Raw genomic sequence first — 25,657 nt, 5'->3', positions numbered from 1 at the left:
TCACGTTTGGGACTGACCCAGGTGGAGGACCTTTAACTTGGCCTTGTTGAACTGGATGAGCTTCACACAGACCCACCTCTCCAGCCTGTGCAGGTATCTCTGGATGACAGCCCCTCCCTCCAGCATGTCAACCCAACTTGGTGTTATCCTGCCAAGGAAAAGGGGTTCACAGTGCTAAGGGGAAGGAGTTGAGCTGGAGCATCCTCAATGATGTCTTGGGGTGCACCAACCTCCTCCTGGTTGGGGCTCACAGATCTGGGAGTAATCTTGTTGATTTCAGTGCCTGGAGGTTTGTTCACCCAAGCAATAGGGGAACCTGTGGGTGGAACTGGGTTCCTTCTATGGCTTTTTTTACCATTTGATGGTGATCAGCACCTTGTTGTCCAGTTGGGCTCAGGCTGGGCACCTCAGGGTGAAGGCTGGGTCCATGCTCAATGTGCCCATCCTTGGGTGTGGCAGGGCTCCACAGCACCCCTTGCCATGCAGAGAGGCTGAACTGGGAGGAACGGATGTGGAGGGAAAGGCAGAGCCTGAGAAGCTCAAATCAGACCAGAAGGGACCTCGTGGACAACCGCCTCTGTGGGACAGGTGACCCAGGACAGGGCACTGAGCTGCATCCCAGCAAAAAGCACCAGGACAACGTGACAATAAATAACAGTGAGCTGTGTCCTGGGACAGCAGCGTGAAGGACAAGGATATCTCTCCTGCTGTGCACCAGGAAGGGCACGGCTGGGTGCTGCATCACTCCCTGCAATCAAGCTGCTGCAGCAAAGTCAGGCACAGAGATTGCCAGGGGACAGCAGGGATGAGGACACGGGGACTCGGGCAGCCGGGGGCAGCTCTGCCCTGAAAACCGAGCCCCCAGCGAGCTGCTACCTGCTGAATAATAGAGGAGCAGACGGGCAGCCGGAGAGAAACGTGATCCTGGCGAGCCCGGGAAGACATCCGAGCTGCCAGCAGCTGCCGTAACATCCGCAGGGAAGGAGCTTTCCTCCTCGCTGCGTTCTGCGGCCTCAGGGCTCCTCTCTGCGTCCTCGGGGACGTGAGGATGAGGACGGCCGCGTGAGCTGGGTGCGAGCTGGTTGCCGGGTGGGGAGGCAGAAGGAGCCTCCATCAGCTCAGCCCCCATGTCCAGGGGCGGGGAGATGGTTTATATCCCAGACGACTCCGACTTCAGCTCGTTCAGGGAGCAGTGCGAGAGCGCGGAGGGCTGGCACTGCCGCTACAACAAGGCTGGCGTCACCGTCTGGAGCCAGGGCCAGGAGGAGAGCTGCACCGTGCAGAAAATCAAGGTGAGCCCTCCCCTGCTCCAGCTCCCAAGCAGCAGGGCTCGGTGGGGTTCGGCCCCAGATGCGCTCCTGCATGCTGCCAAGGCGTTCGGCATCTTCTCTGCCTGCCCCATGTCTCAGCATTGCCAGCAGCGTGCTGCCGCAGCATGGAAACACACCCAATGCACCTGTGTGTGTTTGCCTTTGCCACTGCCTTTGCTCTGCACACAGGTGGGAATAATCTTGTGGAGATGGCCTTGCTGGGAGCCCAGGGGCATGGGGTGGGCTGGTGCATTTCCCCCAGACACACCATCCTTGGGTACCACTGCCTAACATCCCATGCTGCTGAGCATCCCTAGGGGTCTCAGATGTCCCACCTGTCATACCAGGGGCTTTGCTGCATGCTGGGGGATGGATTTGGGATGCTGCAGAGGGACTAGTGATGTTCACCCATCCCTTGGGCTGTAACACCTCATTGCTCGCCCACACAGCGCCAGTGACAGTGCTGGGTGAACTGAGCATACCAAGAGCAGCTGCAGGGTAAGGGAGCCCCATAGACCCCATTGAAGAAGAAGAGATTATTCCAGCATGAGCATCACGCAGGGCAGTGCTTGGCTGTGGGGCTGCTGGCATGGCTTTTGTGGCTATGGGATCCTCACCGAATATCAGGCAGGGATGGGATCTGCCAGAGCGAGTGGGGCTGGAGCATCTGATCACAAGGCTGGCCAACCCGGTAAGGAAGGCTTCCAACTGGGAAGACTGGGGAAGAATTACTGAGACCTGAAGAGCTGGGGAGGCACAAGGAGGTCTTGAGTAAGGCCCTGGAGTAGAGGGTACAGGGAAGACTTTTGCACTGCTCTCCCATTCTCGGAGTGGCAGCAGCCCACTGAGGCACCAGGTGGGCAGAAGTCTTCCTGGAGCTCCAGGCATGTGCTAGTTGCAGTGTTGCTGGAGCTGGAGGCCCATCTGGCCAGGCAGAGGAGGAGGAGGAGCAGCAGCAGAGGTGCAGCTCTCTGCAGAACTGTGACACACATACCTTTGGTGTGGCATGGATATCGAGCCAGGCCAGCAAGCAGCCCAGCCAGCTGGGGATGGATGTACAGACCCACAGGACCAGGTAGGATGCACCCAAGGGTGCTAAGGGGTCTGGCTGATGTCTCTGTGGGAATTCGCAGTGACTGCAGGAGATCCCTGACACCTGGGAAGAAGCAAAATTCACATCCAATGTTCAGATACGCAGGAACAAGGCTCCAGAGCACTGCAGGTTCTGAGCCACCTCCATCCCCATGAAGCCTTGTCCAGGCACCCAAAGCGTGAAGGGCAATGGGAACAGCAGCAGGGACTGTGGCACTGTGCCCAGATCAGACTCCAGTAGGAACATGAAGAAGTCTAGCCCTGTTCAAACAAGCTCAGCCCAGTGGGCAGGATACAGAATTTTCCAGCACTATAGAGGAGGGGGTCCCAGATGGCTCAGGGGCTTCTGAGTTTAACAGCCTTGCCTAGCCTGGGTCACTTCCAATATTACCTTGGTGTCGCTTTTCCCTGCTCCATAAAGGACCTGAGCACAGAGCTGGCCAGAGCTGGTCCCTGATCAGCATTGCCCAGGGAGCTGCAATGAAGCCAAGCCAGGCTTGAGCTTGCAGGGCCAGAAAAACCCTGGTCTTCTCATCAATAAAGGCACAGCTTGGAGGGTTTCTGAGCATCTGGAGCACCAGGAAGCTCCCTTCATCCCTGCTCTGGGCAGCTGACTGCCTGTTGAAGCTGTTGTATGGCCTCCATTTGCCATGCTTGGGCTGAAGGAGAATGAGCAATACGCTTTAGGAGGGGCTTTTGTAGGTGCAATGGCCCTGCTGTGACAACAGGTGCTTCCAGGAGGACATGTGGACTCCTCCTGCAGCAGGACACCTGAGTGAGCATGGGCTCCCATACCTCGGGCACATCACATCTGCAGCCCTGCTGGGCAGACAGCATCACCTGGGCCAGCAGGGAGAGCTCGCCTGAGATTGATGGGACCTGCCACCAGCGTTCAAAGGGCCGGCTCCCATTACATGGAGCTGCCACGCACCTCATCAAAGATGCAAGGCTTCTAACGAGGAGCAGATGACATCTCTTTCCTCCCGGCGTCAGGAGGAGCAGGGTTGGGGTCATCAATAATGCACGCCGGAGCGGGTGGCTCCAGTTACAACAGGACCAGCCAAAAAGAAACAAGCTAAAGCCTCAATCCCTGGGGTGGGCACCGCCCTGGGGACCCTTGGGGGAACCAATGGGGGATCCAACGTGGACCCATTGGGGACCCAACCTCCTGTCTCCCAGCAGACCCGCATCTCCTGTAAGGATGTCTCTGCTGAGACGCTCTACGATGTGCTGCACGACACCCACTACCGCAAGAAGTGGGACTCGCACATGATTGAGACCCACGACATCGGGCGCCTGACGGTTAACGCCGACGTGGGATACTACTCCTGTGAGCAGCCCCCAGCCCCTACTCACCCGGGGTGCCCCAGCTGCGGCCCCACACAGGGCTGTAACCAGGTGTCTCTGCAGGGAAGTGCCCCAGCCCCCTGAAGAACCGCGACTTTGTCACCCTGCGCTCCTGGCTGCCCCTGGGCAATGACTACATCATCCTCAACTACAGCGTCAAGCACCCGGTGGGTTCCTGCTACCTTGGGGGTGGCTGTGGGCAGAGATTGGGGCAGGTTCTGAGCTGTACGGATGCTTTTTTTTTTCTTTTTCTACAGAAATACCCACCCCGAAAGGATTTTGTCAGGGCTGTGTCCCTGCAGACCGGTTATCTGATCAAGGCCAATGGTACCAGCGCCTGCGTCCTCTATTATCTCACCCAGGTGGACCCCAGAGGTGAGAGCTGAGGGGGAGTGATGCAGTGTGTTCCTGTGGGGAGGGTCTTCAGAGCTTGAAATCAGAGCATCGTGGTACGGTTTGGGTTGGAACGGACCTTTAAGGCAATCCAGCTCCACTCCCTGACTCTCAAGGTGGTGCAAAGCCTCATCCAGCTTGGCCTTGAAAATTTCGTTGTATGGGGCATCCACAGGTTCTCTGGGTAGCCTCAGTGACAGAGTCCAAGCACCCTCTGAGTAAAGAATTCATTTCTACCTAATATGAACTGTATAAATACTGTATTTCAGTTTAAAACCATTACCCATAACGTTGTCACTACAGATAACAAATCTTTTTGATAAGCCATTTCAGGCACGGAAAGGCTGCTATGATTTCTCCTTGGAGCCTTCTCCAAGCTGAGCAAGCCCAGCTCATTCAGCCTTTCCCTGTAGAAGGGGTGCTCCAGACCTCTGAAAATCTTTGTAGCCTTCCTTTGGACTCAGTCCAGGCTGCCCTGAGAGCTGTGGGTGCCCCAGCTTTGAAGGTGCTCAAGGCCAGGCTGGATGGAGCCCTGGGCAGCCTGATCTGGTGGGGAGCACCCAGCTCACAGCAGGAGGTAACTGCCTTTAAGGTCCCTCCCAATCCAAGCCATTCTGGGATTCTATGGTTTCAACAGCTCCATGTCTTGTGATGGGGACCCCAGACCTGGATGCAGGACTCCAGATGGAGCCTCACAAGGACAGAATAGAGGAGGACAGTTACCTCTCTCACCCTGCTGCCAACCCCTTCTTGATGCAGCCCAGGATACAACTGACCTTAGAATTTGCAGTTTTTCACTTGCCAGTATCCCCAGCTCCTTCTCCTCAGGGCTGCTCTCCAACCATTCATCCACCAGTTTGTATTCATGTTCGGGATTGCCCTGACCCAACAGTTTAGGACTTTCTACTTGGCACTGCTGAACTCCACGATGTTCATGTGGTCTCACCGTGGATCCAGCTGGCCACCATCCTGGGTCCCAAAAGAAAGGGAGGGCAACTATGGGAAGAAGAGGGGACTTTCCCAGGGCATAGCACAGGGCAGTTTCCCTGATGGATGAATCTGGGGGTCTCAGTCCAGCATTGGATGCTGGGCACTGACCAATGCACCTGGCAGGGATTTTGAGGGATCATGGCATCTCTTCAACTCAGTGATGGGGCTCTGGGCTCTTGCAGGATCTCTGCCAAAGTGGGTGGTGAACCGAGTCTCCCAGTTCGTGGCACCAAAGGTAAGCAGGGTGCATGGTAGTGGGGCCGTGGGGACTCAAAACAGCACCTTGGAGAGGCAGAAGGTGCTGGAAATGGAGTCTTGAGGTGACTGTGGTGGATCACACCTTCTCTTCCCGCAGGCAATGAAGAAGATCTACAAGGCAGGGCTGAAGTACCCAGAGTGGAAGCGCAGGCACGACCCCGGGTACAAGCCCTGGGTGTACCCAGAGCAGAATACACTGCCCAGCCTCAGCCTGGATGAGCTCTCCCTGCAGCACGCTGACTCTCTGGAGCACATTGATGAGACAGGGCTGTCCGAGGAGCACCTCAGCGCCAGCGACCACGAGGCCTGAAGCCTGCCCTGGTGGGCCACCAGAGAGGGGCCACGGTGGGGATTTGGCACCCTGTGCCTCCCACATTCTTCATCACAACTTCTAGTGGGGGGACTGTCCTGTGGGAGCCCAGTGCCCAGGCACTGAGGGGGGTGGTGGCGCATGGAGATGTTTCCATGCGGGTGGCAGTGCAGGCTGCAAGAGTGGGTGCTCCAAGGGGGGGTTGAAAGACTGGGGGGAGGAGGCCCTGTGGAACTGAATGAAGCTTTGCCACCACCAGAAGATCCCTCTGCTGCTGTAAGACCTTCTGGGTGTGCTCCTCAAAGGTCCAGAATGGAGGATTTGTGTCGGACCAGCCCAGGTTTTGCAGCAGTACAGGACCAGAACTGTCTCCCTCTGTCACATATCTCACTCTCCAGATCCCCCAAGGCTTTGTGTGACCCCCACCTCCGGAAGCCCCCCAGGTCCTCTCCTGGTGATGGGTTCACCTCCTCAGGCTGCCTTTAGTGTTTGCTGCTGCAGTGGTTTCTGGCACAATAAAGGGGTTGGTGTGTGCACAGCCGGGGAGCTTCAGGCTGGAGTGGGGCACCCCCGGGCTGTGCTGGGTGCTACACACTGGGTTCAGGGGTTGGGGGGATGGGGACGGGCATGCTGAGCTCTGCACATCTGGCAAGGGCAATGCTGGGCTCTGCACATCTGCGTGTATGTGGGTGAGTGTGTGTGGGCACAGGTCGGCTTCCGCCGGACAGCAGGGAGTTTGTCTGGACAGACAGCGCGGGGGGAACAAGCTGACACATGCTGGATTTTCCACCCACCCATTTGCTGCTGGATTCCTGCCTCGGAGTGTTTCCAACCTGCTGTGTGCTGACCAGTGCAAATGGAGACATCACTGCTGGTGGTGCTGGGCTCTTCCCCGTCTCAGTCAGATGCCCACTCTGGGCAGAGATGCCCACTGCCCCCCTTTAGCCATCCTGCTGCACCACACGCATCTCCTGTGGGACAAGCATCTCTGGGTGCTGCCATTCTGGGTGCTGAGGTAGGGCCTATCTTAAATGGCCTCAGCCTCTCTTTGCTTCCCCGATGTTTTTCTTCCACACTCAGGCTGAAGCCAGACTTAACAAGGGGTGAGAAGCTGCTGCCTGAGCACCATGATGCATGCTGGCAGGGTTCTTTGGTGCCCAGGAGGACAGCACCTCACCCAGGATACTGCCCCAAGTGGCGGTGGCATTGAGTGTTAGGGGAGAACAACAGGGGTGGTGGGGACAGGGACACACATCCACTGCTGAGCCGTGATGAAGCCCCTGGCCTCCAGCATCACAGCACCTAGGGAGCCTTGTGATGCCCATGGGACTGAGGGTGGGGACCCCACGGTCTCCATAGGGTGCTGGACCCTCAGCATGGTGTTTTCTACTAATGAAGTCTTAATTACAACACAGCCAGCAAGCGACTGTGTGCCAGCATCCCCTGAGCAAGGGAGGGGTAAGCTGAATGTGTAAGGGAATCAGAACCCCAAAGGTGCCCTGAGAGGGATACCGGGGGGATGGGCAGTGGGGGCCCCCCAGGAGAGCACAGCTGGATGGCTCTTCCTGCCTGGCCCTGAGCAGTGCAGCCACCCTTGAGCACAGATTGGAAAGGAAACGGGAAACCGCTGCTGGAAGAGAGATTAGCCGGAGGCGAGTGATGTCAGCTGGCCCCGTGGATGGGGCTGTGGGGCCTCTGTCCCACCCCTGCTCCAGACATTGCAGCCAGCTCCAGTGTCCCCATCAAATATCACTACGGGAGGGTTTCACCGTGTGCCCAGGGTCTCATTGCTGTGCAGGTGATGCCTCCTGAGCTCCTGTCCCTAATACCCATAGAAGGATCAGTAGGCTGTGCAAGGACATCCCTTATCCCATGGGCTGCCCGTGCCATAGCTGTGTTCCCTTTCCAGAGTGCCTCCAGCCCCTCTGCTTCACTCTGGTAAATCCTTTGGACTCAGATGCAGACCCATATCTCCAGCTCTGCAATATGGTGTTTGCCCTGAGTGCTCTTCACCCCGTCCTACGTCCAGGAGATGCTCCAGCACCACCTCACCCATCCCTCAGCACCATCCTGTGTGGGCACTGCAAGGGGTGCACATAGCTAGGAGGGGAGGGAGGGAGGGAGGGAGGGAGGGAGGGAGGGAGGGAGGGAGGGAGGAATGATATGAGGGGGGAAGGGAAGGGAAGGGAAGGGAAGGGAAGGGAAGGGAAGGGAAGGGAAGGGAAGGGAAGGGAAGGGAAGGGAAGGGAAGGGAAGGGAAGGGAAGGGAAGGGAAGGGAAGGGAAGGGAAGGGAAGGGAAGGGAAGGGAAGGGAAGGGAAGGGAAGGGAAGGGAAGGGAAGGGAAGGGAAGGGAAGGGTGGGCAAGTAGGTAGCTAGATGCATAGTGACATAGAGACAGTGTCATTCTGCATGCTTCAGAAGAAGGAGAAGACCAAGGTACTGGGAGAATCCAAAGCCCACTTTGATCTTTGGTTCCTCTGACCCTTGCCGGTGTCTTCACCAAGCCCTGTACCCAGCCTGAGAGTTGTTTTCTGCTCCTCCCAACTGCCTCCCCCTGGGAGCAGGCAAAACCTTCCTGTTGTGGTCAGAACCAGGAGGCCAGCCACTAAATATAGACTGCATCAGCAGGTTGGCAGATGCCAAAGGGAAACCTGAGCAGTGGAAGACCAGCAGATAGGAAGCCCTGCCTTGCCACAGGGCGGCCCATGGGCCCTTGCCCTGGGGTAGCTGACTGAGACAAGGGGGGAAGGGGAGGATGTGCTAGGCTGTCACAGAGTTCTGCTTCTGCTTTGCCAGAAGGAGAAGCTTTGTTCCCAGCCCTAGCTGCACACACAGGCTTGGTCAAGGAGGACCTCAGTTACTGCAGTGTCCCTCCATCTCTCCTGCAGTAAGTTTGTGGATCTGACAGCCCAGAGATGCAATGAGGGGATCCCTCATGGCACAGAGCAGCTATCACCTGAGCCCCAGGAGCTGAAGAGGTGGTGAGAGATCACCCTCATACATCCCCTGCATGCGGGGAAGGTTGGGTAACAGCAGAGCTGGGCTAACCACACGGATCTCTTGCGAAAAGCATGGCACTAGAGGAACAGGCGGGTGAAAGAGCAGTGTCTACGCCAGGCAGTGCCCACCAGCCCTGCATTCATCCCACCCCCATTCCCCGTTTACAGCATTAGATGTGGTGCTGCTTTCCTGCAGGACAGAGGTGGCTTTTGGGATCCCGGAGTTTCAGCCACTCATCTCTCATGTTCATCCACTCAAATTCCTCAGCAGTTTTCTTTTAGCCCTTTTTTTTTTAGCCCAATTTGGCCAATCGTTATCCTGCCTTCCCAGCACTCCAGTGCTAGTGGACGGTGGATGTGGCAATGTGTCTGATCACCTGCAGGGCATAGGGCTGCATGGGATGTGTGGGTCTGGGGAGGCAGCCAGGGACTCCCATCCGTGTCATTGGAACAGGACCCTCGCTGGGGTGGAGCAAAGGAGACAAAGTGTGAGGGGCAGCACCCAGAGAAGGGCAGAGCCTGCAGAGAGGCAGGACAGGAGGGTGGGGACAGGGCTGGGGACCAGAGGGCTGGCCTGGAGGAGGGACCAGCAGTGGGAGGCACAAGCTGAGTGCTGCTGTCGCTGCAGGCTGAGCCCCCTGCCCGGAGGGGACACCTGGACATCGGCCTTGCCACCATGCCACCACTGCGCTGGAGTCGACCCTGCTGAGCCCAGAGGTGAGGGACAGCCCCGAGGGTGCAGGGGATGGGCAGGCTTGGGGACGGAGCTCTGTGGGAAGGGCCCGTGCCCAGCACCAAGTGTGGGTCGACACAGATGGGAGCAGTTGTAAGGATGGCAGCCGAGCCGCCCCCAAGGGCCACCCCAGCACCCTGCACTCAGCCCTGTGAGGAAATCTTGGGGCAAGGAAGCAGAGCTGCCCACAGATCCCACAGGGTGATACGAGAAAGGGAGAAATTGCCCCATTTCAGTAGAAAGCCTCTGGGCAGAAGTGGGGACAGCCACCCCATGCAGAGCATCAACCTCCACCCCCATCAACAAGCAGCCTTCCAGCTACAGTGTCCCCATGCCCAGCTCCCCACGCCCTTCCCGGCCATCTCCTTGTACTGTGTACTGTCCTTGTCACCACAGCCTGGTGCATGCCCCCCCCCCCCCCCGCCCCCTTTGCACCCTCACATGGGGACACTCCCAGACAGCCATTCTTCTCCCCTCTGCTCCCTATGACACCCCTTCCCATGGTCACACCAGTGGGCAGCGGTGCAGTGCGGAGCCTGGGACAGCCGGGATGCAGCCCCCACGGAGGGGGGACAGGGGATGCGTGGGAGAGCACAGGCAGCAGGAAGGAAGCCTGCGCTGAACAATAGAGGGAAATGGAGGAACTGGAAAAAAGAGCCAGTGGCAGCACACTCAGCGCAGATGGTTTAGTGCAGAGCAGCATGATTCATGGGAAAAAGGCCCTCAGCGCCCCACGGCTGCATCCAGCAAGGGATCTGGGGATGCGGGTCCCTGGGTGGGTGGGCACGGTGCTGGGCGCTCGCCCTGTGGGTTCCATCCCCCTCGGCCTGCCTATGAGTCATGCTGACCTCTCTCATGCCCTCGCCGGCAGATTATGGTCTGGCCCTTCCGGCAGCAGAGCCCTCCCCGAGGCGGCCAGCACCAGAGCTCATCCCCTGGGAGGGGCCCAGCTGCTGCCCCCCAGCCGCCGTCAGCAGCCCCCTCCATCCTGTCCCTGCACTCAGAGCAGCCCCCAGCCTTAGTGTTGCTCGTGTGCTGGCAAAGTGGGACGAGGAGCTCCAGGAAGGGGTGGAGGAGAGGCTTGTGGCTGGGAAGTAACAGGATGCAGTCCTGGCTTGGGGTACTGAAGGTAAGAGGCCGAGGGGAGGGTGGTGAGGTGGGGGGATCCTGCTTGTGGCCAAGCCCCCAGATTCCCTCCCACTGCCTCCTGAGCTCTTTCCTCCCCTCCTTCACCAGATGATGGGCTGAGCACCATCGCAGAGGCACCACAGGGCCATGAGCTCGCCGTGTACTCCTGACTCAGACATCGCAGACTGGCTGGCCACCATCCACCTGGAGAGATACCGGAACCTTTTCAAGCAGCATGGATTCCACCTGGCCCGAGATGTCTCTGCGCTGGACAATAAGCAACTGCAGCAGCTTGGCATCACTGCCACCGGGCACCGCAAGAGGATCCTGAACTTGGCAGAGAAGACACGGCTGCTTGGGTACCCCCATCCCCGAGCCCCCCAGATGGGTGAGGATGCTGCAAAAGCAGAACCAGGAGCGGCCGCTGATGCCTTTGGGATGCAGCAATGCAGTGCAATGCCCAGTCAAGCAGTGCCCCCGCAGAAGGACCTGGATCCTCCACTGGTGAGGCCGGTTCCCAAGCCAAGGACGGTTTTCTATCGCCCCAAGTTGGAGCAGGGCTCAGCAGCCACACCACCAGCACACAGCCCGGACAGGGACAGGACAGCTGGAGCCTTTGTGGTGCTGGAGGGCTTTGTGCCAGGGGAGAGTTCCACGGATCTGGAGAGTCCGGGGGCAACCATGGGCACGGGAACATCCCGGCTGGGTGCACGGGAGGAGGCACGGCTCCCCACAGTCCCAGACCATGGAGAGACAGAGGAGACACCAGAGAAGCCCTGCCTGTGTGTCCCATCTGTGCCACCACGGCTCAGACACAGGGCCCCAGTGGCTGAGATCACTACTGTGGGAACAACAGGCAGACCACCCTCAGTGCCTGGCGTGGGACAGGGCAGGATGGAGATGGTATCCAATGTCATCTACGAGGGGCTTAAGTCACCGCTGTCACCTGTGGAGGATTCAGGACAAGAGGACAGTCCCCAGGGCCAGGCTTTCACTCAGGATCCGTCCCCACAGGAGCTGACGCAGCTGGACGAGAAGTCTAAGTAAGCAGAAACTTTCCCTTAGGAAAGACAGATTTGAGGGCTAACCACCCCCAGAACCTCATCCTTAGGGAGCATTGCCCTCCTCATGCCTTTCTCAGGGGAGACTAGGGGGGTAATACGTTCTATGGGGAAGCTGGGACCCACCCTGGTTTGGAAAGGGATGATGAGAGAGCAGGGGTAGGGGTTTCCAGCATGGAATGGCACTAGCCAGGACCTCTGGGGCTGGCTTAAGTGGGGTACAGGGTGGCAGATATTGGAGGGGATTAGGCTGGGGGAGGAGGAGCATCCCCAAGAGGTGCAGCCTCAATAGGTAGAAGAGAGCAGGCACAGGGTGGTTGCACATCACGGGAGACAAGTCCAGGCTGAGAAATGGGCATATGCATCTTCCAGCCCCTCAAACCAGAGAGAACAGGGTAAAAGCCCAGTCACACTACAGTAACCACTCTCCTGTTTTCCAGCAGGGCAAGCTGGCCTGGAGGGGGTCTTCCCCCCATTCCACAGAGACCTGCCAGCAAGCCAGGTGAGAGCCCCTGGGCCACTGTGTGCAATAGGGACCCCATGGTGTGCACAGAGGGAGGGTGCTATCGAGGGGAGAGTGGACTCAGAGCACAGCCCCGTGCAGGTTTGGGCCGACACCTCTGCCACATGAGGTGCCCTGATGGGATGGGTTGTGCTGTGGGAGATCACTCTGGGGGGTTCCCCAAGTGTCTGCAGGTCGTTATCCTTTTCCAGCACCACTGATGGCCTTTTCTCCCCCACGTCCCTGCCTGCAGAGCTCAGTGAGCCACCCATCAGCCCATACAGTGAGACCACCTTTGTGAACACAGTCCCAGCCCGGGAGCAGAAGGTGAGAGGGGCCCATGGGGAGAATCTATCCCCTGGCATAACCAGTGGGATGCCCCATCTCCTGAGGGCCAGCGAGCTGCAGATGGTGGAACTGTGGCACCGGCTGAAGTGTGACTGTTGTCTCCTCCCAGGGCACAGATGTCCCTTCTGGGCAGGGCTATGAAGCAGTGACTGAGCCAGAGCTGAAGCGAGAAACACAAAGGTAGGCAAGGGAATGATGAGGGTGCATAGCTGACCTTAAAAACGCTTTCAAAATGCACTTTCCATGAGTCCTGATAGCATCTCAGAAAGAGGAAGGAAAGTTGCTCTTCCCATTTCAGACGGGGAGGGTTCCTTTTCCTGTGTTGCTTGCAGAGAAGGGAGCTGAGCTGTGGCTCCTCTTGTGGCTGCTGTGCCTTCATGTTTCTGGTGCTAGTGCATGGCCTGATCCAGGGGGATGGTCAGCCAAGGTGGCAGAGCTACACGGGCCACAGGTAGGGGACTGCAGATAGCTGGGAACAGGAGTTCTGTGGCTGGGAAGGAGCTGCACTCTCTGATGCTGCAATGCAGAGCAGGGCCAAGTACTGTTTGCAGTCTCTGTTTGGGGCTTGCAGGGATCTGGGATCCTGAACATCGCGAGGGCATGGGCAGGGTGCCTACAGCACTGACAGTTCCTCCCAGGAGTGTTTGCAGCCTGGGTCTATTGAGAAGAGCCACCACAGGGCTCTTCAGTATGGTTTCAGAAGCAGCCTTCACAGGATTTTCCTCTTATTGGGGCTTACAGAGTTGAAGAGACAAAAAACCTCTGCAGACTTTCTGGGTTCTGCTCCTGGACCAAATGGGACAGGTGTTCCCATGCTTTTCTTCTGAGATACCCACCCTAACCACTTCTCCCCATGCCTTAAGGCTCCTTGCCTGCAGGACACGGAATCCCAGGCATGATGTGACTCTGCCAGCTACCAGGTGCCCACCAGCAGGCTGATTGCCTGCCCTATAGCCCCACCTGATACAACCAGATCCTCGTCTTTCCTCCATTACCAATCCTTCATCTTCCACCAACTCTGCCATGTCAGCAGCAACAATCTGAGGCAGTCCAGCTCAGTGCATCCCAGCTGTCACCCTCCAGGCTTTGCAAACCTAGAAATTCCTCCTGTAGATCCTTCTACTGGCTCTGTCTCATGATCCCTGTTCCTGGGACTGAAGCTGTGGCAGCTGGAAAGTGCCTCTCTGCCCTCCTCATGGCCTCCAAATTGTCCTCCATAGAGCAATGCAGACCCTCAGGCAGAAGTTGTGCCAGGGTTGGGAACATGCTTGCTGCTTTTCCTGGAGCCTGGTCTTTGTGCTGTAGTCAGGTCCCAGTGCTGAGATGTCCCTGCTGCCGTGGGCCTCTTCCTGTCCATCACCATCACGCCTGGGCAGCTCCCATGTGACTACCTGACATTTTCCAGTCTGTTTCCTTTCTGGGGAAAGAAAAGCGCCTGGCTGACAGGACCGAGGGAAGGGGCAGGCTTAATGGTTTATTTTTGTAATTTCCTTTCATTGTTATGGCTGGATAGGCTCACCAGGCCCTCTCTAACTACAGCTTCCCAAGAAAACGAGGCTGATGCAGGAGCTCCACCTGCCCAGCAGTCTGTCCTTCCTTTGGAGCTAAATGATTTTTAAGGTACCTTCCAACCCAATCCATTCTATGACTCTGATTTCCAAGAGCTTTGCAAAGCATTTCAGCTGGACATGAGGAGGAGCAATGGAGATTCCAGTGCCAAGATCTTGGTGACCACGGAGCCCTCATCCCTTCCCACGCATAGAGATGCAAAGACCCAATGAGATCTGTACCCCAAGGAGCTGTACCCCATGATGAGGCCAGAAGAAATGTGAAACATCTCCTGATTTTCTCATGGCCCCATTCCTTGCAGGACAAGCAGTGAATACAGCAGCGAGGGGAGGAGTGAGGATGAGGAGACACGGACGAGGCTCATCGAACGCATTGCCCAGAATGACACAGAGGGATACTCCACCGTGGATGCTCCTCGGGCCAAGGGCACCCCATTCAGCCTGCCACCCCACCTCTACCCTGACGAGGTCCTAGATGACTTGACCATCTCTCCTTATGCAAGCTACACCTCACTGTCTGAGCCCCGGCCCGCCATGCTCAGCGGTTGGTTGGACAAGCTTTCCCCACAAGGGTACGTGCTCAGCATGGGTAGTGACAGGTCCCCATTCTTAAAACCCCCTTGGGCAAGGCTGGTGAGGTAGGCACCTCACTTCTGGGACTTCCAGAGCCATCCTGAGCTTCTTGGGTCATGGTGTTGCAAGGATTCCTGTGCATCGTCCTGGGGTCCGTGCAGATATGGGGCCTGTGTGCAGCTATGGTGCACTTGAAGGACCACCTGTCTCCTAACAGCATGTTTCTCTGCCTTGCCAACAGGAACTATGTCTTCCAGAGGCGCTATGTCCGCTTTGATGGGAAGAACTTGATGTACTTCAGCAGTGAGAAGGTGAGAATGTGGGCAGGAGAGAGGCTGTGCTGTGCCACCTGAGCAGGAAAAGCTGAGAGTGCTGGGGATGTTCAGCCTGGAAAAGGCTCAGGTGGATTTCATCCATTTGTATAAGTACCTGAAGGGAGAGTGCAAAGAGAACAGAGTCAGGCTCTGCCCAGTGGTGCCCACTTCCAGGACGAGAGGCAATGGGAACAAATTGGAACTCTGAGCATCACGAAGCACTTCTGTGCTAACAGTGGGACCCAGAGAAAGACTCCGCCTTTGGAATCTCCATCCTTGGAGACACCCATCCTTAAAGATATACAAAAGCAGTCCAGAGGTGGTCCTGGGCACTGTGCTCTGGGTGGTTCTGTTTGAGCAAGGGTGGGACCAGATGGTCCCAAGAGTCCCTGCCAACCTCAACCAATCTGTCACTCTGTGACACCAAGTGATCTGCCGTGCTCCCTTGTCCCCCTTGTGTGAGGATCCAGCACAACTCCAGCATCACCACAGTGGAATCACTGTGTCTCTGTGCCCAGGGTTCAGCCTGACACCATGTCGGTAGAACACAAATAGGGAGGGACCATGCATTGCCCTGGACTAGCTGCTATCACAGAAGGCTTGCAGCCAGCCTTGCCCTGTCCTTTACTGGGACTTTGGCACCAGTATGGCCAGTGAGACAGATGCAGGGGTAATAGGGCATATGGATGCCCTGCAGGAGGGGGAAAGAAGGGTGATCACACCTGCTGTTCCTTCCAGGAGCCCTACCCCAAGGGTGTGATCCCATTGTCTGTCATTGAGATGGTTCGCTCCACCAAGGACAACAAGTTCCAGGTCGTCACCAGCCACCGGATCTTTGTCTTCCGTGCTGAGAATGAGAGTGAGTGAAAACCCAAGCTGGGAACAGTCAGTTCCTAAGAAACGCCTCCCTCCCTTTGTCCCACGGCTCCCACTCTCTCCCCACACTGGCTGAGACAAGTGAGGGACACCTACCCCTGCCACGCTCTGGCCATGCTGGGGTGAAGGGATGGGCTCGGCCTCACTCCTCCATCCGTGCCCTCCCTGCAGCCCAGAGGAACGAGTGGTGTTCCACACTGCAGCAGAAGGTGACGGATCAGCACCTGGTGGGCACTCGGCCGCGGCCACCGAACACAGCTCACTGCCAGAAGTCGGGCACCCTGGAGCTGAAGGGACAGAAATCCAAAGTGTTTGCAGTCCTCAGCCTGCCTGAGATGTGGCTGTACAAGAGCGAGCAGGTTGGTGGCAACTACAGAAACCCCCACACCCTGTGTGCTGAAGTGTCTTAGCACCCTGTTGTTGTTTTCTTCTGGCTGCCTCGTTTCCAGTTTGCACAGTGTGCACTAAACCACAGCGAGCAGTTTTTGCTTGAACTGCTACCTGCTCTACCAGTATGCCTGACTCAGCAAAGCCTTTAATTTTAAGATTAACGTATTTGCAAGATGGTTTAATCCAGACCAGATGGGATGGAATGAAAGGTCCCAGGTCTTGGTGGTCTGGGTGCTGGGGACAGGGTGCAGAACCAGAACAGCACTGCTCTGATTTGCAGTTCTTTAAAATGGGCATTGGCATCTGCATGATTGAGATGCGTGGCTCCACCATCCGTGAAGCCAAGAACCGCACCTTCGAGCTCATCACCCCCTCCAAGATATTCAGGTAACAATGGCATGGGATGGGAGTGGGGATGGGGATGGGAAGGGGAATGGGAACAGGGATTGGAATGGGAACAGAAGTGGGGATGGGGATGGGGATGGGGATGGGAATGGGGATGGGGATGGAGATAGGGATGGGAATGGGAAGGGGAATGGGAACAGGGATTGGAATGGGAACAGGAGTGGGGATGGGGATGGGGATGGGGATGGGGATGGGGATGGGGATGGGGATGGGGATGGGGATAGAGTTAGGGATGGGAATGGGAAGGGGAGTGGGAACAGGGATTTGAATGGGAACATAAGTGGGAATGGGGATGGGGATGGGGATGGGGATGGGGATGGGGATGGGGATGGGGATGGGGATGGGGATAGAGATAGGGATGGGAATGGGAAGGGGAATGGGAACAGGGATTTGAATGGGAACAGGAGTGGGGATGGGGATGGGGATGGGGATGGGGATGGGGATGGGGATGGGGATGGGGATGGGGATGGGGATGTGGATGGGGATGGGGATGGAGATAGGGATGGGGATGGGAAGGGGAATGGGAACAGGGATTGGAACAGGAACAGGAATGGGGACGGCGATGGGGATGGGAATGGGAGCAGGGTTGGGAATGGGGATGGAATTTGTTCAGGGAGCAGCTGGCAGCTGGAGCAGGATATATGAGTGTTGGTTACTGGTGCTGCAGCTTTGTGGCAGAGTCAGAGAGGGAGAAACGGGAGTGGATGGAGGCCCTGCAGGAGGCCATAGCTGAGACGCTCTATGACTACGAGGTGGCAGAGAAGATCTGGTCCAACAAAGCCAACAGATACTGTGCGGACTGCTGGGCTCAGAGCCCAGACTGGGCATCCATCAACCTCTGCGTGGTCATCTGCAAGCAATGCGCAGGCTGGTGCTTCTCCCCAGTGGTGGGCAGGGTGTGGGTACCCCTTGGGTGTGATCAGGGCCATGGGTGCTCACTCGCCTGCTCCCCACAGGGCAGCATCGCAGCCTGGGCTCCAACATTTCCAAGGTGCAAAGCCTGAAGCTCGACACCAGTGTCTGGTCCAACGAAATTGTGCAGGTAGAGGTGGCTCAGGGTTTCTGTGGGAGTGCAGCAGCCCCATGAGCTCCACTGTGAGGCAGGGATGCTGGGTATCCTGCTCTGCCTGCTGCTGATCGCAGGTCTCTCCCACAGCTCTTCATTGTGCTGGGCAATGACCGAGCCAACAGATTTTGGGCTGCCCGCATCCCTGCCACAGAGGTCCTCCACCCAGATGCCAGCACTGAGCAGAGACGGGACTTCATCTCCCGCAAGTACCGGGATGGGAGGTACCGCCTGCCTCATCCACACTATGCCTCCCACGAGGAGGTACTCCAGGTAGGGGCCACCTCAGGGTGTGTGCGGGGTGCCAGGGTGCTGGGAATGACAGGAATGACTCTGGAGTTCAGTCTGAAGTGTCAACATATTCTCCTTGTCTGATGTGCCTACAACCCTATGCTGGGCTTGGGTGGGATCTTGTGATCCTTGAAGTGGGATGGGCTTTCCGTCAGTCAGGATGTGGTCCCTACTGGTGTATGTCTCATCCCAGGCACTGTGCACTGCAGTGGCAGGACCAGGTTTGCTCAAGACCATCCTGCAGTTCTTCTCCGCTGCAGAGGCTGGGCTGGCAGCTGACCCCAAAGCCTATGAAGTAGCCCCAATAGCTGAGCCATGGTTGGACCTGGAAAGCAAAAGGAACCATGCAGGTAACTCAGTCCTCTTCAGTTTGTGATAGGGCAATTTCCTTCTTGCCACTGCCCCAGTATTCCAGAGCTCAGGACAGCCAGGGCACCAAGTGACAGCCCCACTGCATCTCTCTTCCAGAATGGGGCAGGCTTCTGGATCCCCTTTTCTAGGGATTCCCTCATGCCTAGAGCACTCCTTTGCCTATACCGACACTAGCAAGGGACTTACTGGCCCCTGGTACACACATTTTGGGGAGTGCCCACTCGATGCCATTCCTCACAGGGGTACCAGGTCCGGAGGGTGTATACAATGAGATCACACAGCCAGTGGCACACAGTGGGTACCTGCACCGGTCCACGGCCCACCCCCGCCTCCCAGGTGCCAAGAAGAGCAGAGAAGGTAAGTGTAGGGAATGTGGAAAAATGGGGAGTGTGTCTGAAAGTGTGTGGTTCCCACCCCAATACCACTTAGTCCTTCATCCCACAGACTTCCAGCGCGTCTGGTGCTCACTGGAGAGAGCCCTACTCATCTTTGAGACGGAGAAATGCACTGAGCCCCTGAGCCACATCCAGAGTGGGGATCTGCTCTCCCTGGGTGTGAGCAGAGCCCAGCCCCTCTCCAGCCCTGGTCCCACTGAAAGGTACATCCAGGATGTCCCTGTCCTAGCATGGGTGGGCCTGCAAACATGGAGAGCCCGTGGGCATGCAGGAGGCAGGGATGGGCACAATGTCTGGACACATAAAGAGCAGGGTGGGAACAGCCCTGACAGGTGGGTTCATCCCCTGCAGGTTTCACTTCAGCCTTGAGCTTTTCCTCACTGGGGAAAAAGTGCAGCAGCTGGGAGCTGACAGTGCTGATACACTGCAGGCATGGGCCAGTGCCATTGGAAAGGTGAGCTGGGTTCTGTCCATGCTACTGTTCCCATCCTTGTGCAGGCTGAGCCCTGCCTTTGCCATCTCACCTCTTGCTTCCTGTCACAGTGGTTCACTCCTGTGAGCTGTCACTGCCTGCTGGGCTACGAGTTCCAGCGTGTGGGCCAGCTGCGTTACAAGTGCATGCTCAACCCCGAGCACTGGCAGCGAGCCTTCTTCATCCTGCAGAAAGCCCACCTCTTCATCTGTCCTGCCGAGGAGGATGGGGCTGAGGACAGCATCAACCTGCGGCGGCTGCAGGAGCTCAGTGAGTGCCCAGGCTGAGTGCGTGGTGGTGGATGTGCCTGGCTCTGAGCTCATTCTTGTCCCCACACAGGCCTGGTGCCCCCTGCAGAAACACCGGAGAAGAAGGAGATGCTGGTGTTGGTGGAGATGGGGAGGTGAGAGTTGAGCGTGGAAAGGGTGGAGAAGGTGCTGGGGTGAAGGTAGTGGTGTGTGCGTAGAGGATGATCCTGAATCCACTGTGGAGATGCTGGTGGGGTGGCATGGCTGTGGCCAAGGGGCTTACAGAGGTCATTCCAGCTTGGGATCCCTTGGGGGTGGGTGTTCATTGGTCCAGCTTGGTGTATGGGGCAGGAGGAGACAACCCACATCCCTGGAGAGACCTTAATTCCCAATTCACCACCCTTGTTGTTCTCAGGACATTTTACCTGCAGGGCCTGTCGCGGGCAGACACAGCAGCCTGGTATGCTGACATCCAGGCATCAGCAGGGGGCCGGGGCAATGCGCTGCGGGACCAGCAGCTGAGCCGTGGGGACATCCCCATCATTGTGGACAGCTGCATTGCCTTCATCACGCAGTACGGTGAGCGTGGGACCGTGCCCAGCACCCGCGGTGTGACTGAATGCGTCTGGATAGGAAGCATCACCCACCTGACATCCTCCTTGGTGGGGGCCCCCTGATAGCAGCATCAGGCCTCGTGACCCTGCATCCCTTCCCCAGGACTGCGCCATGAGGGGATTTACCGCAAGAACGGAGCCAAGTCCCGGATCAAGGTACTGATGGAGGAGTTTCGACGGGACGCTCGCAATGTCAAGCTGCGCATCAGCGATAACTTCATTGAAGATGTCACTGATGTGCTGAAGAGGTTCTTCCGTGAGCTGGAGGACCCCGTCTTCACCCTGGAGCTGCACCCGCAGTGGAAGGAGGCTGCAGGTATGTCCCTCACCCCGTCCATTTGCCCAAAATGGGGTCACGTTGGCACGTCAGCTCTGGGGCCATCAGACACAAGGATGGTGGAACAGGCTGCCCGAAGTAGCTTTGGATGCAGCATCCTTGGAGGTGTTTAAAGCCAGGTTGGATGGGGCTTTAGGTAGCTTGATCTGGTCCACAGCAAGGGGATTGGAACTTGATGATCTTTAAGGGCCCTTCTAACCTAAGATATGATTCTACAGTCCATGATTTCTCCTCCCTCCAGCAATCTCCTCCAAGCCCCAGCGCCTGGAGCGGTACAAGGAGCTCATCCATCGCCTGCCTCGCCTCAACCGCAAGACCCTGGCTGCGCTGATTGGGCACCTCTATCGGTCAGCCATCTCCCCATGGGTCCCCAGTTTGATGATGTCCCCACGGCCGGCCCACAGGGTAGAATTTCCCAGAGAATGCTGGCTTCCGTCTCTGTGGAGCAGGCAGAGCCCAGTGCCCCATGCCAGTGTTGGGAAATGATGAGCGTGCCTGACAGCTCAAACATTCCCAAAGTCGTCCTACAGCAGTCGAGAAGTTTGAGAGTGGGGAACACCCCCTTGTAAGATGTCAGTTTCACCGAGGGCACAAAAAAAAAACTGGAAAGAAACAAATTCCCATCCCTGACTCAGAGCACTGTGTGATTGCGACTTGAAGTCCTGGAAACAGGAACTTCATGCCTAACATTTGGGGAGCTGAGAGGAAAGGGGACGGATTTTGGGGTAGAAGTGGGCAGCTGGAGCTGGCACACCTCCAGACCTGGCCAGCCCCTCACCCCCATGCTTCCTGCCCCAGCGTGCAGAAGTGTGCAGACCTCAACCAGATGAGCACCAAGAACCTGTCGCTGCTCTTCGCACCCAGCCTCTTCCAGACTGATGGCAAAGGCGAGCATGAGGTGAAGGTGATGGAAGACCTCATTGACAACTACGTCACCATCTTCAACGTGAGCTTCAACGTCTTTGTCCCTCCACACATGCTGGCCTCCTGTTCCTCACTCTTCATCACCCATTCTGGCCTTGCCCCCACCCACAGCCCCCTCCATGTTGATGCCATGAATCTCCTCTCTTTTCCTGGCAGATTGATGAGGACCAGGTGTCTCAGATGGAGCTGGAGAACAGTCTGATCACCACCTGGAAGGATACCCAGGTACCTGGGGTGTGCTTGCTCTCTCCACATCAGGGGCCCAGGCTGGTGGGAAAGATAGGGACCATCAGCTGCGCACTTTGAGTTCCCACTATCCCAAATGTCCCCACACTGAGGCGAAACATTTGCAGAAGAGACCTTCTCTCCCTTTTTTACCCTTCTGTCACCTTGAGGCTCAAGCCCAAATCCCATTCCCCAGCATGCCTGGGGACAGGAGATGTGCAAAGTGTCCATGCCATCACCACGCAATGGCATCAATGCCATCCTTCTCCTACAGCTCTCACAGGCTGGGGACCTCATCATTGAGGTTTACCTGGAGCAGAAGCTGCCCGACTTCTGTGTGACCCTGAAGGTGAGTTCTAAAGGACATTCACATCAAGGAAGGGCAGTGGGACATGGGCTCCTGGCACTGCTTGGCCCCAGGTCCCATTCTGCCACCACCTACCTGATCTTCCTATGTGTCCTGCCCCAGGTGTCCCCCACAATGACAGCAGAGGAGCTCACCAACCAGGTGCTGGAGATGCGCAATGTGGCAGCTAGTCTGGACATCTGGCTGACCTTCGAGGTGCTGGAAAATGGGGAGCTGGGTAAGAACCATGAGTATAGTGTGATGGGATGCTCTGGGGGAATTTGCTGCCAGGAGCAGGGAGGATGGTGGCTGGAAAAGGGAAAGGACACAACAGTGATGGTGTCCCTGGTGTTCCCAGAGCGGCCCCTGCATCCCAAGGAGAAGGTTCTGGAGCAGGCGTTACAGTGGTGCAAGCTGCCGGAGCCCAGTGCTGCATACCTGCTGGTGAGGAAGGTCCCCATCGGCGAGGGCAGCTGCCTCTTCACAGGTATGGTGACAATGGATGGGCCTATCACCCATGGGTGGCTCCAGCCAGGACTCACAGTGGAACTTCCCCTGATGTCCCCAGCCCCCTGACCCACATCTCTTACACTGGGCAGGTGCCAAGCGTGAGACCCCCAAGTGTGGGCTGCTGAAATGCCGTGAGGAGCCACCCAAGCTGCTGGGGAATAAGTTCTACGAGCGCTACTTCGTCATCCGAGACCGGCAGCTGCTGCTGCTCAAGGAGAAGAGGGTACGGAAGGGACACGATGGGGACAGGAAAGTGGGGAGGGGGACCTTGGGGACTGTGGTGGCACTAGGATGGCCACAAGGGTCAGCTGGACGCTCTGTCCCCAGAGTGCTAAGCCGGAACGTGAGTGGCCACTGGACGTAGCCAAGGTTTACATGGGCATTAGGAAGAAGCTGAAGCCACCAGCACCGTAAGTGGGAGAATCCTGGCTGTGGAGCACACAACCCCTGCACAGTGCTGCACTGGGTGGTTCTGCCCCACTGCCTGACTTTTCCTTTCCCCAGGTGGGGCTTCACGCTGAGCATGGACAAGCAGCAGCTGTGAGTATCTGTCCCAGTCATGCAGGGCTGGGTGCCCCTGGGTTTAGTGGGATCAGGACAGCCAAATTTGGTGCTGCAGGGTCCTAGGGTCTTGGCTGAGCTGGTGGCTGGCTGGAGTACCCAAGGGTCAAAAAGGTGGGTCCTTCTGCTGCCTGGACACAAGGTGGGGACCAGGCTTTGGGGGAAATCCATCTCTGAGCTCCCACAAATCTCCTAGCACTGGGCTTTAATCCATGCCATTAACAGGTCTGTGCCACTTGCAGGGCTGTGCCACTCCCCACTGTTTGCCCCACCACTGCTTCATCCCCATGCAGCTCAAACCAGGGTGCTTCAGGATTCTGAACAGAGCTGTTTCCCAGGGCTTGGTATAGCTGTTGCCTCACACCAGAGCTGTTATTTAGACATACAGGGAGCTTGGAGGCTGTTCCCAGGGATGCCCACCAAGGAGAGTTGTGCCGGCAGCCCTGGGTTTGCAGGCAAGGTGAGAGGGGGACCTGGAGCCTGCTATCCCTGCTGCCTACAGCTCTCATCTGTCTCTCTTGCAGATACCTGGTGTGCACGGGGCAGGCAGAGCTGTGGGACTGGATCACCAGCATCCTCAAGACTCAGGTGAGCGCATGCAAGGCTGGGTGGGCAGGGGGCCAGCAGGACAAGCCAGGTGTGACCTGTACTCCTGGCATGCAGCACGATGACCTGCGCCCCGTCATCCTGCGCCGCCGCTCCTCCTCTGACCTCGCCAAGCAGAAGTTCGGCACCATGCCACTGGTGCCCCTGCACGGGGACAGCACTGATGCCACCATGCTCTCTGCCAACCAGACCCTGGTAAGAGCCTGGCGCCGGTGTTCCTCAACCCACCCATGTCATTGTGCCCAACCCAAACAGGAGCTCTGGGTGTGTGTCCCTGTGTGTGTGCTACATGCTGCGCTCGTGTCTGCTGTCCCCATGCCTGTTTAAAGCAGGTGTCCCCACATCCCTGCCACCAGGTGCTTATCTCTGCCTGTCTCCTCTGTTTCTAGCGCCGTCTGCACACACGAAGGACTTTGTCCATGTTTTTTGTAAGTACCCATGTGCATGGGGTGTGTTTGTGCTCGCTTTGCACCGTGCATAATGGCTCCAGGAGATGCATCTGTGCTGCTCTGCACACACTGCATCCACTGTCCTACATGTCCCGTGCACGGTCCTGTTGTGCATGCCCAAGAGCAAAGAGGTCCAGGCCAGTTCCCAGCACCTCCCAGAAGGACTGAACATAAGAAATGCAAGGTAGCAGGTTTTGGTGCTGCTTTCCATCAGGTTGTTTCTATATGCGCCTGGTCTTGCCTCACCTGGCTTCGTGCATTGTGCACCTATGGCCCTCCATCCCAACACTGTCAGGGGCTATGGAAAAAGTGCCATTGCTTGGTGGCATGGATCTGATCCCAAATGAGCCCCAAGTGGCTCCATTGGCCAAAAGGAAAGCAGAAGCATGTCCGGAGACCCAGAGCAGCATATGTGCCCCGTAGGAGCATCAGCCCCACAGCAAGGAGCCCAGCTCCCCAGGCAGAACCCTTGTGCTGGGCAATTTCTCACTGCATCCCTCTGTCCCCAGCCCATGAAGGTGCATCAGGACTCCCTGGAGGAGCAGCAAGAGAAGGAGATGGACGCCGAGCCTGTCTACGAGGAGGTGGGCAACTTTCCTGAGCTGGCCACGCTGGAGCTGCAGCGGGGGCTGCTGGCGGACCCCTCACCTGTACCCACCATAGACAGATCCCAGAAGCCATCCTCATCCCCTGAGCAGCCCCCAGCCCCTGTGCTGCGCTCCTCACTGCCCCCCAGCCCAGCACAGAGGCTGCCAGCTCCCTCCGTCACCAAGGCTGTGTCCCTCGAACGGGGCTTGAACCTGGAGTGTGACAAAACCCCATCCTGTGGGCTCAGAGCCACCCTGACTGCCTCTCTGGAGAGGAATCTGGAGCCACCCACAGTGCTGGCCAGGGACCAGGAGCAGACGGCCATGTTGGGGCACAGCTCCAGCCCCGAGACCTCCATCAGCACCAAGAAGAGGAGCGCACAGCCATCCTCACCCATCAGCGACAAACTCATCCAGGAGCTCAGCAGCATCATCCTCAAGAAGAGTGACGGCCAGACACAAGGGACAGGGACAGGATCAGGCCAGCCAGTGACATGAACTGGAGTGGCCACCGACCTGGGGGTCAAGTCACATCTGGTGGCAGCAGTGACTCGAGTGTCACAGAGTGGGCACCCTCCTCCTGGCCTCACCCCGGGGCTGGGCTGGGAGCAGGGACAGACAGACGGGGACCAGGCATGTCTGCATGCGTGGGCAGCACATCGGCCACCACTGCCAGTCTCAGCGCCGAAGGAAGCGAGTCAAAGGGGAAGTAAAGCAGAACTGCAGTGCACCGAGCATGGGCTGAGGACACGTAATGTCAGAGACATAGGGTACGCAGGGTGAAGCTTTCACTCTGCAATCAGTGCCCTGAGCTCTGCCCAGCATCCCCTTTCCGGCCCCAGTTCCATTGGGCAAGGCACCCATTTTCCCCCGCTGTCCCTTCTTGCATACATTGCGGTGTATTTTGGGTGGTCCCCAGCAGCAGAGCTGGCCATCTGTGCGCAGCACGCGGTCCTGGCGATGGAGGATGGCTCCTGCTTATCTGGGGTGTTTACACCTTCTCCTTCCAGCATCGGGGAGAAATAAAGGTTTATTTGGGTTCTAAGGGGTTTGGTA

General features: G+C 57.5%; 2 protein-coding genes across 7 annotated transcripts; both read left to right on the top strand.

Annotated features, from left to right (window-relative positions):
- The first annotated feature begins 805 nt into the window (after nt 1-805).
- LOC125700400 (START domain-containing protein 10-like) lies at nt 806-6,219 on the top strand. 2 transcript variants are annotated; one of them, XM_048960960.1, is made up of 6 exons: nt 806-1,292; nt 3,585-3,732; nt 3,813-3,916; nt 4,007-4,124; nt 5,315-5,367; nt 5,488-6,219. In XM_048960960.1, the coding sequence occupies exons 1-6, from the start codon at nt 1,128-1,130 to the stop codon at nt 5,698-5,700; spliced, it is 801 nt and encodes a 266-aa protein (XP_048816917.1). In that variant the 5' UTR covers nt 806-1,127; the 3' UTR covers nt 5,701-6,219. The 2 variants fall into 2 exon arrangements, with proteins under 2 accessions (XP_048816917.1, XP_048816916.1); XM_048960959.1 differs by having other exon boundaries at nt 3,582-3,732.
- Nucleotides 6,220-9,291: 3,072 nt separating this feature from the next.
- Nucleotides 9,292-25,636, top strand: ARAP3 (ArfGAP with RhoGAP domain, ankyrin repeat and PH domain 3). Of its 5 annotated transcripts, XM_048960939.1 has the most exons (35): nt 9,313-9,417; nt 10,305-10,562; nt 10,670-11,604; nt 12,063-12,124; nt 12,378-12,451; nt 12,582-12,652; nt 14,343-14,612; nt 14,855-14,924; nt 15,666-15,786; nt 15,975-16,162; nt 16,474-16,580; nt 17,266-17,465; nt 17,555-17,640; nt 17,755-17,937; nt 18,149-18,305; nt 18,568-18,684; nt 18,757-18,925; nt 19,074-19,176; nt 19,266-19,464; nt 19,534-19,597; nt 19,858-20,021; nt 20,160-20,372; nt 20,635-20,740; nt 21,192-21,339; nt 21,474-21,542; nt 21,817-21,891; nt 22,012-22,126; nt 22,247-22,375; nt 22,488-22,621; nt 22,726-22,808; nt 22,903-22,938; nt 23,484-23,547; nt 23,623-23,760; nt 23,955-23,993; nt 24,524-25,635. In XM_048960939.1, exons 3-35 carry the CDS (start codon nt 10,709-10,711, stop codon nt 25,097-25,099), a joined length of 5,226 nt encoding a protein of 1,741 aa, XP_048816896.1. In that variant the 5' UTR covers nt 9,313-9,417; nt 10,305-10,562; nt 10,670-10,708; the 3' UTR covers nt 25,100-25,635. The 5 variants fall into 5 exon arrangements, with proteins under 5 accessions (XP_048816897.1, XP_048816894.1, XP_048816898.1 ...); XM_048960940.1 differs by lacking the exon at nt 10,305-10,562 and having other exon boundaries at nt 9,292-9,417; nt 12,066-12,124; nt 24,524-25,636; XM_048960937.1 differs by lacking the exon at nt 10,305-10,562 and having other exon boundaries at nt 9,293-9,417; nt 24,524-25,634.
- Nucleotides 25,637-25,657: the final 21 nt, after the last annotated feature.

Source organism: Lagopus muta, chromosome 14 (genome assembly GCF_023343835.1).
Source record: "Lagopus muta isolate bLagMut1 chromosome 14, bLagMut1 primary, whole genome shotgun sequence".
Lineage (NCBI taxonomy): Eukaryota > Metazoa > Chordata > Aves > Galliformes > Phasianidae > Lagopus > Lagopus muta.
This window is presented reverse-complemented; position numbering and strand designations above follow the sequence as displayed.

Excerpts from the sequence above, each read along its gene's own strand:
- ARAP3 (XM_048960939.1), top strand. The coding sequence starts at position 10,709 with ATGAGCTCGCCGTGTACTCCTGACTCAGACATCGCAGACTGGCTGGCC. Across the intron at positions 21,543-21,816 it reads CCACCTGGAAGGATACCCAG|CTCTCACAGGCTGGGGACCT; the intron begins GTACCTGGGGTG and ends CTTCTCCTACAG. Across the intron at positions 23,548-23,622 it reads CCAGCATCCTCAAGACTCAG|CACGATGACCTGCGCCCCGT; the intron begins GTGAGCGCATGC and ends CCTGGCATGCAG.
- LOC125700400 (XM_048960959.1), top strand. The coding sequence starts at position 1,128 with ATGTCCAGGGGCGGGGAGATGGTTTATATCCCAGACGACTCCGACTTC. Across the intron at positions 1,293-3,581 it reads GCACCGTGCAGAAAATCAAG|CAGACCCGCATCTCCTGTAA; the intron begins GTGAGCCCTCCC and ends CCTGTCTCCCAG. Across the intron at positions 3,917-4,006 it reads ACTACAGCGTCAAGCACCCG|AAATACCCACCCCGAAAGGA; the intron begins GTGGGTTCCTGC and ends CTTTTTCTACAG.